The sequence below is a fragment of the Pteronotus mesoamericanus genome, unplaced genomic scaffold (genome assembly GCF_021234165.1).
Source record: "Pteronotus mesoamericanus isolate MK-2021 breed Mesoamerican mustached bat unplaced genomic scaffold, CSHL_Meso_final contig_68, whole genome shotgun sequence".
Lineage (NCBI taxonomy): Eukaryota > Metazoa > Chordata > Mammalia > Chiroptera > Mormoopidae > Pteronotus > Pteronotus mesoamericanus.
The window spans coordinates 1,206,822-1,216,850 of record NW_026555234.1 but is presented as its reverse complement, the minus strand read 5'-3'; the positions used below and the strand labels follow the sequence as shown (position 1 = coordinate 1,216,850).

The 10,029-nt window shown below is 66.9% G+C and overlaps 1 protein-coding gene across 2 annotated transcripts; it reads left to right on the top strand.

Annotated features, from left to right (window-relative positions):
- The first annotated feature begins 1,746 nt into the window (after positions 1 to 1,746).
- Positions 1,747 to 9,117, top strand: TNIP2 (TNFAIP3 interacting protein 2). 2 transcript variants are annotated; one of them, XM_054581889.1, is made up of 6 exons: positions 1,747 to 1,987; positions 5,048 to 5,326; positions 7,031 to 7,120; positions 7,466 to 7,681; positions 7,775 to 7,894; positions 8,368 to 9,117. In XM_054581889.1, exons 1-6 carry the CDS (start codon positions 1,775 to 1,777, stop codon positions 8,629 to 8,631), a joined length of 1,182 nt encoding a protein of 393 aa, XP_054437864.1. In that variant the 5' UTR covers positions 1,747 to 1,774; the 3' UTR covers positions 8,632 to 9,117. The 2 variants fall into 2 exon arrangements, with proteins under 2 accessions (XP_054437864.1, XP_054437863.1); XM_054581888.1 differs by having other exon boundaries at positions 1,747 to 2,053; positions 8,368 to 9,116.
- The last annotated feature ends 912 nt before the right edge of the window (positions 9,118 to 10,029 follow it).

Below are 10,029 nucleotides of genomic sequence, written 5' to 3'. Positions count from 1 at the left end.
AACAAGACCATTATTTTCCAGCCCGCTGATTCCAGTCCAGGGTCCACCCGACAGCGCGGGGCGCGGAGCGCGGGGCGGGACCCACCCCGGGTGGGACGCCCTCCCATCCGTCGCAGGGCCGCCCACGCCCGCGCCCGCACCCACACTGGGACAGTGTGGACACGCCGTTCGCCTAACGGGCACATCTATGCACATCGTTGGGACGTGGGAAGAAACACACACACACGCGAAAACACGTCAATTCCCGTGCTCCCGGCGGGGCAACGACGTTTATCCCATCAGCGTTTAATGAGAGAAAAGACACTGCTGGAGGACCCGCTGCCCGGCTTCCCCCGCTGCGGCCGGTAATCGACGAGGATTCCCCCGTCGGGGTCTAATGCTGGGGTCCCAGCCCCGGGCCGCGGACCTGCGGGACCGGCCGCGAGCCAAGCCCGCCTGAGCGCCGCCTCCTGTCTCCTCCCTGCCCCGCAGCGGCCGGCTGGCGCAGCTCACCTGAGCCCCGCCTCCTGTGCGTCCCCGCCTCCCCCACCCCCGCCCCGTCTCCCACGAAACCGGTCCCCGGCGCCGAAAAGGTTGCGGACCGCTGGTCTAACGGACCCCTGTTCCCGGAACTGACCTCCGGAGGTGCCGCGCGCGAGCGCCCCCTTCCGGCCCCCGACGCGTCTCGGCGAGGCTTCCCCGCGACTCATCCCCGTGACCTACCCCGGGTTATATACACTTAGGGCCGCAGCCAGGTCGGCGCCAGCCCTCCCAGCGCTGGGGCCGGTGCGGTGGCGTGTCCACCAAGACGTGTCCATCACAACCCCGGGGGGGGGGCGTTCTATGCGCCCCGCGCTCTAGCCCCCACCGCTGCCCTGCCGGGCTCCGACCTTCCAGCGCAGGGCGGCGAGCGCCCGTCGCTTTGCCGACACTCTCATCTGAGCTGCGAGGCTCCGCCCGGGCTCAGCTCCGACACCGAAAGCAAGACGCTGCTCTCCGGTGCCGGGGCGGGCGGGGCAGGCGCGGGGCAGCGGTTCTGCCGGAGGAGCCCTGGGAAGGACGCTCGTGCGCCTGGGCATCGCCGGGGCGAGCTCGAACTCCGAACAGGAAGTCTGGCGCCGAGCCGCGGAGGAAAGTCTCGGAGGGGATCTGGGCGGCTGGCGAAGGAGGGGGACGTGGAGCAGCGAGGGTGGGAGAAGACCTAACCCTGCGGCTTTCTGCGCCGAGACCCCGAGGGGGGCGGGCTGGGGCGGCACCGCCACGCGCCCTGGGTGGGCAGGGCGCCTCCTGGCTCAGTTTAGAACTTCGTTCTCCCTGCTGCCCCTTGTGGCCAACCGCTTGCCGCTGGGGGATTTGCACCTACGCTCGGATCCAAACCTCGGGGTCGTATTTGACCGCCCCCATCTTCCCCCCCATCAGTAGTAACATCGGCGGCCGCTCAACCCCGCTCCACAGCCCGGCCCGACTCCCCGAAAACGCGGCAGGTGCGGGGGTATGGGCTGCTAGGACAGGCACCCGCGGGGGTGGACGCGCCGGGGCCTGGGAGAAGACAAGGGGCGGAGCCTGGCTCTCAGCGGAGGGTGGGACCGGGCCCTGGGCGGTAGGCGGGCCCGGGCTCCGGTGGGCGTGGCCGGCACGCCGCGACGGGCGGGTGGGGGACTCTCGGTGAGGGCGGATCCGGGCTCCCGCGGGGGGCGGGGCTCGCAGGCTAAAGTTCCGGGGGAGGGTGGTGGCTTGCCAGGAGCCGGCGCGGAAGTGGCCGGCGGCCGCGCGCCCTCGGCCCAGGCCCGCAGGCATGTCGTCGGGGGACGAGGGGTCCGGCGGGCAGAAAGGGGCCCCGCGCGCGGCCGCCGCGCTCTGCGGCCTGTACCACGAGGCCGGGCAGCAGCTGAGGCGCCTGCAGGACCAGCTGGCCGCCCGAGACGCCCTCATCGAGAGCCTCCGCGCCCGCCTGGCCGCGCTTGAGGGGGACGCGGCGCCGTCGCTCGTGGACGCACTGCTGGAGCAGGTGGCGCGCTTCCGGGAGCAGCTGCGGCAGCGAGAGGGCGGCGCCGTGGAGGCGGCGCTGCGCCAGGTGCGCTGGCTCGGGTCGGGGCGGTGGGCGCGTTTGCGTGCCCTGGGGTGCGTGCGCGGGGCGCGAGGCCCATCGTGGGGAGGAGGGACGTGGCCCGTGGTGGCTGTTTCAGTTGGTATGTAAAGTTATCGCAGTTTCAGGCGTGCAGAGAGCGGTGCGACTCCCACGCCTTACGTACGCTGTGCTCACCCCACTGGCTCTAGCAACCACCTGTCGCCCCGCAACCGCCTCAGTGTTGCTGGCGTGGCTCCCCGTCGCCTTTTCGTCCCCCCTCCCACCCCCGCCCCTCGGGCAACCACCTGTTCGGTCTGTTTCTGAGATTTTTATTTTGCTCATTTTTGTTCTTTAGAGCCTGCATGGTAGTGGAATCCTGCGGTATTTGTCGTTCTCTGCCCAGCTTGCTTCGCTGAGCACAGCGTCTGCCGGGTTGTGGTCGGCACTGGGGGCGCAGGGAGGACCGGGAAAGGCAGGCTTCTCTTTGGGAAGCTCATGTCCTCAGAGAGAATAGACGTTGTAGGGATAATCTGCTGCGTCTGTGGAAAGCGCTGATAGGATGTGTATAGCGTATGGTTTCATGTTGCGAGAACACGGCTTACCACAGGCGAAGCACAGGGGTTGACCCCTTGCGCGTGGGGCTCCGATGTGACCGTCAGTCACCGTCGCCACCCAGGTGATCGCTGAGCCTCACGTGCCGGACTCTCCCTATGGGAGCGGAACGCGCCCGAACACCCTGGGATGCGTTTTCTCGTTTCTCCCAACACGGACGACGGCGCATTCATCTCACGGGGGTGTGCGCAGTGTCCGAGCTGTGCCGGGCTGCGTGAAGCGCTCGTCCCGCGTGACCGGAGCGAAGGGTGGGTGGACAGCAACGCGGGAAGTGGCTGTCGAGTTAGTCGGGGGTGGCTGGGCAGCCTCTCCTGCTCCCCAGGTAGCTGACCGCGCGTTGGGGCGGCGCCCGGCGGGGGGAGGCAGGGGTCAAGGTCCAGTTCTCGCCTCCAAGGGCGGGTCGCGGTGCCCGTTGCAACAGGGACAGCGCGGACGGAGCGGGGAAGCGCCGAAGGCCGGGTTAGGACGGGGCTAAGCCAAGCCGAGCTTCCAAACCAGAACGCTGGTGGTATGATGTCAGCTCTGTTTCTGTTTTAGATATAATTGACCTAGGACATGCTAGTTTCAGGCATACAACATGTCTAGATGTCTGCGTGTAGGGTGAAACGTTCACCGCACTGAATCTAGTTAGAGCCGTTGGTCAATTTTCGTATGTTGAGCCATCCCCGTGTTCCAGGGACACACTCTGACCCGGTCATGGTGTGTACAGTAACCCTTTTAATGTGGTGCTGAATTTGGTTCGCTAGTATGTTGCTGAGAATGTGTGCTTGGTGTCCCTAAGGGACAGGGGCCTGTGGGTTTTGTGCGGTCTCTTTGTCTGGCTTTGGTGCCCGGGTAGTACCGGCCTCATTAAAACAGAAGCGTTCCCGCCCCTTCAGCCTTTTGGGGATCTTGGGAAGAGTCCGTATGAATTGGTCCTCAAGCGTTCGGTGCGACTCCCCCACGGAGCCCTCAGTTGCAGGGCTTTTTATTTCTTCCTTTTTGAGGATTTTCGATCACTGATTCAATCTCCTCGCTCTCCAGAGGGCGATTCCGTTTTCCCACTTCTCTGCGGTCGGGTCTCGGTGGGTTTTCCGTCCCTAGGGGCGTGTCTGTGTCGCGGAGGCTGCGTGCGGGCGGTGCCCGGCCGCTCACACACAGCTCTCTTCTACCCTCTGTGATGTCTGCAGAACTGGTAACACCCCTGCTTCCCAAAGCGGGGGAAGGCCAGGCAGGATCCGTGTGGGTAAAAACCACGGGGTCCAGGTGCCCACGGACGTCCCGGGAGAAGTGCCCCGGCGGTGAGGTGCCTCTGGCGAGTGAAGCTGGGGGGAAAGAGGAGCTGAAGTTCTCATTTTATTTCCCTTCCGTACGTTGGACGTTTTTGTTCTAATGCAGTTATGAGACCAGCAGTTCAGGGCTCCCTTAGAGGTGTGGCCCTGCACCCCATCCCCCCAGGGAGCGGAGCGAAGGTTCTGGGTTCCTGGTGTCTCGTACCTGGCAGGGCCACATGCCCTCCCGCTGTGCCCCCCGCCCCCCGCCGAGGCTGCTCCCCAACTTTTCTGAAGCGGCTGTTTCTCATCTGTGGGAGGGGCCTCGCCCAGGTCCTGTGACAGGTCGAGATTTCTTTGAAAATGGGAACATTAAGGCCGATACAGAGGAAACCGCAATTTTAAGGACTTTTTTCTTTTTTAATTTAAATGATGTGATGGGGTTTGGGTGTATTTTGAGCTAGGGTTTGTGCCTGCTGCAGCTGCTGTGATAAAGTGCCTTAAACTGGGTGCTTAAATCAGCGGAAGTTGTCCGTTTCAAGGTGTGGGCTGGCGCGGGGCCCCGGGCCGGGGACACAGGTGCTCGTGGGCTGCCTTCCTGCTCTGGCGGCTGTGCCAAGCTCGGTGTTGTCCGTCTTGTAGGTGCCACACCTGTCTCTGCCTCCGCCTTCACGTGGCCTCCTCTGCATCCTCGTGTCCCTCTTCCTACAAGGCCACTAGTCCTTTCATGAGTCCAGTTTGACTCTGACTGTTCACGCCTGTAAAGACCCCGCCGCCAAGAGCCGCCACATCCCCGAGCCGCAGCGCGGGCCGTGGACGCGTCTCCAGGGGCGGCCATCACGCTGGGGATCTGCCTTCCCATCGAGAAGCATTGGGAGGCACTGCACTTGGTCATTTGATGATGTAAAACCTAAAATTATAAACTTGCTCATGAAAACAGGACTTTGGATGGGGTTTCAGGCAGGCTGCTGGAGGCCGGGGCCTGCGGAGGGGGCCGTGGGCTGGGACGCCGCCGTGCGCCCGAGTGCGCAGGCTCCCTGGTGCGGGGGTCCGAGCGGTGCTCCCTGAGCTTCACGGCAGCGTTTGTCTCCGATGTTCCTTTTCACGAAATGAACTCTGCTTTTAAATCTTCCATTAGGAAATTGAGAGACTCTCTGAGCAGTTGGAGGAGAAGGAGAGGGAGGCCCAGCAGCTGATGAACCGGCCGGGGCACGAGTGCGAGAAGGAGGTTGCCCTGCTGCGGGGGCAGGTGGCAGAGAAGGAACGGGCCCGGGCCGCCAGCGACGTGCTGTGCCGCTCCCTCGCGGATGAGGCCCACCAGCTGCGGAGGACTCTGGCCGCCACCGCCCACATGTGCCAGCACCTGGCCAAGTGCCTCGAGGCGCGACAGGGGGCCGCGGGGGAGCAGAGACCTGAGGTAGGCTGGGGTCAGGAGGTCGGCAGGGTGGGGGCCCTGGCTGCAGACCCGACAGCCCCAGCAGCCCCAGCAGCCCCAGAGGCCGGCGCCCAGGGACCCCCCTGCCGAGGCAGAGCCGGCCCTTCCAGGGGTCTCTTCTGGAATGGCAGAGCACGCAGAGCACGCAGAGCGCACTGGGAAAGCCACGCCTCGCCGGCCACGCCTCCCAGGCCTGCAGCTGACCCCGTGCCCGGGGCCATGGGGGAGGCAGCACTTTGGCCCCTCAGCCTTAGTGAAGACGGGGAGGCAGGCCGAGGGGCGTCCTGAACACATACGTGCACCCAGCAGATGATGAGACCGCGCGGAGCGAAGCGGATCGGCGCCTCCTGGTGCCCCAGGGGCCGAGGGCTGAGCACGGCCGTCCGTGGGCCCCTTGCATCTGAGCAGAGCCGGGCCAGCCCAGCCCTGGGCTGCCTGAGGAGCTGGGGCTGCCACCTCTGAGGTGGCTTTTGGGCTCATCACGCCAGGGGCCGCGAACTGGAGGCCCGGTTGTCCTAGGGCTCCAGTGTCCACATCGGCAAAGGTGCGGCCTGTGCCTGGATGTAGAGCCCAGCCCGGGACAGGCCGCACCTGGGCTGTTTCCCGGGGAGGGGGGGTTTGATGGGGGGAGGGGGGCCGCAAGGGTTTCAGCACCAGGAACCCCTTAGGGTAGGGCCACGGGGGCTCCTGGGCAGGGGGTGTTGGGAGCAGGGGGGCAGGGGGCCAAGAGAGCGATGGGGCCACCCCTGCCACCTTCCGCCCCACCCTGGGCCTGCGGGCGGGGAGCAGGCAGGCAAGAGGCCTTGTGCTCGCCTGGCGCAGGCCGAGTGCTGGGCCCGGCTGCGGCCGCGTTTCACCCTCCCGCCCCGCGCAGGGCCCCTCTCTCGCCCGAGGCTGCACCGGGGGTCCCGGGGGAGTGTGCTCGGCCGTGTCCTGGGGCGGACGGGGCGTCCCCGTCCTGAGCGGCAGGTTCGCTGGGAGACCCTCCACCTGAGAACCACCTGGGCGCTGGGCGGATTCCACAAACAGGGAAGCCCAGGAGGACAGGTGCGCGCCCGAAACCGAAAGGGAAAGTGCCTTCCGGGAGGAGGCCCCTTCGCGTCTGCCTTTGAGTCACTGCCATGTCCCTCTGGGATCCGAAAGCTCCGCACACAGCGGCCGGCCCGGGGCGAGCGCGGGGCCTGGTGGGGCTCTGCGGTCCCCACGTCAGCGTCACTTCCCAGCCCTGGACACGGCTGAGTCACCGGGGCCTCCCCAGCGCTGGGGTTGGCCACGCGCTTCCTGTCATTCAAGGGAAATTCTCAAGCTGGGGCGGCCAGCGCGCGGCGACTCTCGGGAGCGCGGCCGGCCCGCCCCTGTGAGGGCCGCCTCGGGCTGTGGCTTCCGCGCGGGACTCCCCTGACCCTGCCAGCGGGAGCTGAGTGGCCCCGGTCTGTGGACACGCGGACGTCACGTCACGGGCCTGGCCGGAGGGCCCCGGGGACAGAGGGCTGAGCGTGCCGCCCCCCGGCAGCGGTGCCGGGGGCCCGCCGGGCCCTTCCTGTGACTGCTTTGCTGCTCTGTCGGACGAAGGGCTGCGCCTGCGGCTCCTGGGACCTCGCTCTCTGAGTCTGGCTTCCTCCCCTCGTGCCACACGTGACTGAACGTTTGGTGACCCGGTGTCTCCTCTGTCCGTTCCTTCTGCAGCCAGAGCGTCCAGGCAGGGACGCCTCTGTCCAGGCTGCGATTGAGAAGTTACAGGAAGAAAACCGGCTGTTGAAGCAGAAGGTGACTCACGTGAGTGTCTGGCATCGCGCTCGGGGGGGCCGCTGTGAGCTGGAGGTCGGGCTGCCCCTGCGGCGAGCGCCGCCTCTCGCCCTAAAAGGACAAACAAGACACGTCCTGTCGCCCCGCCCCAAGGTCGCAGGCCGCAGGGGGAGGGGCACGAGTTACCATCCAACAGCCTTTAAGGCCAGAAAACAGCACCAGGTCTGCTTGTGTTTAAGACGCTCGTGCTTGTCCCCCGAGCTGGGGGGAACTCCCATTTATGGGGACACCTCCCTCACTTCGTTGTGGCTCATCCATAGCTTCCCATCCCCACGGGCGGGGGACGTGGCTTCCTTCAGCGTGCGCTGTCCTCAGGTGGAAGACCTCAACGCCAAGTGGCAGCGCTATGACGCCAGCAGGGACGCGTACGTGCGGGAGCTGTGGGCCCAGCTGAGGGAGCCCGAGGCGGAGCTGATGAGGAAGGAGATCTCCCGGCTCAACCGGCAGCTGGAGGCGAGGATTGGCGAGTGTGCGGCGGCCACGCGGGAACTGGCGGCGGCGCGGGAGCGGGCACAGATGCTGGAGCAGCAGGTGGGACAGGGGGCCGCAGCACAGGGCCCCTCACCTCCACGGGCCGGCGGGCCCGCTGCAGTGCGGTGACGCATGGGCGCCCGCTCTCCCCAGATTCTCGTGTACAAGGACGACTTCCTGTCGGAGAGGGCGGACCGGGAGCGGGCGCAGGGCAGGATCCAGGAGCTCGAGGAGCAGGTGGCCGCCCTGCAGCGCCAGGTGCCCCGCGCACAGGTAGGCGCGAGGGCTCGGCCCCGGGGGCGCTCCGCACCGCTTTCCCTTTCGCGAACTTCAAGTGCAGCACCTGCCGAGACCCCGGGTTCTTCCGGGGGGAAGCCGGCGCAGCGGAGTGTCACGAGCTCCCGGGCCCGTGTCCAGGGAGCACGTCTGGGGCCCCAGGCTCCCTGGTGGGAGCTCCCTCCACTGTGCCTGTCCTCGCAGTGACACAGAGGCGGAGGCCAAGGCCTGGGGTATCACGACACGAGACCTGCAGCGACCCTGTGCCTCGTGGCCTTTACTCCTGCTCCCGCCACCGGGCCCTTCGTGAGCACACAGACGTCGCTATGGCCTGTCCTTCGTGTTTGGGCGCCGGGCCACAGTGGGAAGCAGGGCGAGGGGTGTGTCCCCCTAAGGGGTGGCCGAACTGGGGACCTGGCTGGGCGGCCTCCAGCGCAGCCCATGTACACAGATCTCTGCCTTTTCTCCAGGACCCCCAGAAGCCAGGCTCCTGCCGGATTCACACTGGGAGCAAACTGCCCACGTGCTCAGAGACCGATGCCGTGGAGCTGCCGGCGCCTGCGGGCCAGCGGCCTGGGACTGGACCCCAGCGGCTGGGCGCCCCCAGGGAGGGCGGGCGCCCCGGAGCAGCGCGGGGCAGCCAGGGGGACCTTCAGTGCCCCCACTGCCTGCAGTGCTTCGGTGACGAGCAGGGTGAGGAGCTGCTCAGACACGTGGCCGAGTGCTGCCTGTGAGTCCCAGCGGGGACAGGCCGGGCACCCCCTGACGCGAGGTCAGGGCTGAGGGTGCCTCCAGCCCTTTGCCTCCATCCTGCATGCGCCACGGACAGAGGGCGCTCCCAGCAGCGCCGCGGTGGGGATGCACTCGGGAGGCCTGGCTCTGCTTTGGGCGCAGAGTGTGTGTCTCCAAGCTGTCAGGCTGAGGCCACGGTGACTGCCCTGCCCCAGCCCACACCCGGGGCGTGGCAGTTTGCTGGGAAGAGGCGGCTGCCCGGGGGGACCACATGCCGTTCCTCAGGGTGGCAGGGCCCCCGCAGGTGTCCGCAGAGCGGAGCGCGCGGCCCCCGCGGGGCGTCTTGGCCAGGAGAACGCGTGTCTGCCCTGGACTGCAGTGCGCTGCAGCGGCCACGCATCCCGCAGTTCAGGCACTTTCATTTCGTGTTCACTCATTTCTGTAATAAACGTGTCTGCTACCGTGACGGCTCTGAGAACGCGTGAAGGGTCCGGGGTGCAGGGGCTTTGCCTCGCTCAGGCGGGCAGGGGTCGGGGTGGCAGCGGGAAACGGGCCTACGGCCGCTGCCTCCCAGCGCCCCAGGAAGAGGGGCCGGCGGTGTCCAGCCAGGCGCTCACACTGTCCCTCCTGCCTGGGACACGGCCTCGCCATCTCTGCGCGGGCAGGCCCTCCAGCTGTAGTTGAGGGCCACCTCCTCTGGGGAGTCCCTGGGCCCCCGATCCGGGACGCGCCCGAGGAGACTTACTGGTGGGACGGGAAGGCCTGGCCTCACCGATGTGATGCGTCGGGACAGCCTGAGAACACCGGAGCGTGGGCTAGAGGACGGGGACTTCCCACGGAAGGGGAACCCTCAGACCCCCGGCAGGCCCCCGCATCGTGTGCGCCTGGAGGGCCGCAGTGCCCTGGGCAGAGCCAGCAGAGCCGCTGCAGGAGCTGAGCCGACCCCTGCACCAGGGGCCAGTTGGTCCCTGGCCGAGTGATGGTCCTGAACTCAAGGCTCGAGGCCTTTGTGAACACCTCGGCTTCCCTGTGAAATCCAGAAGGGCCGCCCTTGGGAGCCGGGCTGAACCCCGGCGCAGCACGGAGGGCCCTCCCCTGAAGGCGCGCAGGCGCCGGGGCCAAGGCAGAGGCTGTGCTCCCGGCTCCAGCAGCCGCGTCCGGGACCCACAGGCCAGCGCACGAAGAAAACACTAACGTGGAAGGCGAAGCAGAAAGGAGGCATTTCCAGATAAGCACAACGGAAGCAACTATATCCAGGAGACTGTACTGCAAGAAACAACTACAGAAGTTCCACTGGCTACAGGCGCGGCAGAACCCATGGGAGGGCAAATAGGACCCGGGACAGGCCCGTTACTGCGACGCCCGCCCCCACGGCTCTAAAACATGCAAACGGGGCCACC

Excerpts from the sequence above, each read along its gene's own strand:
- TNIP2 (XM_054581888.1), top strand. The coding sequence starts at position 1,775 with ATGTCGTCGGGGGACGAGGGGTCCGGCGGGCAGAAAGGGGCCCCGCGC. Across the intron at positions 7,682-7,774 it reads CACAGATGCTGGAGCAGCAG|ATTCTCGTGTACAAGGACGA; the intron begins GTGGGACAGGGG and ends CGCTCTCCCCAG. Across the intron at positions 7,895-8,367 it reads GCCAGGTGCCCCGCGCACAG|GACCCCCAGAAGCCAGGCTC; the intron begins GTAGGCGCGAGG and ends CCTTTTCTCCAG.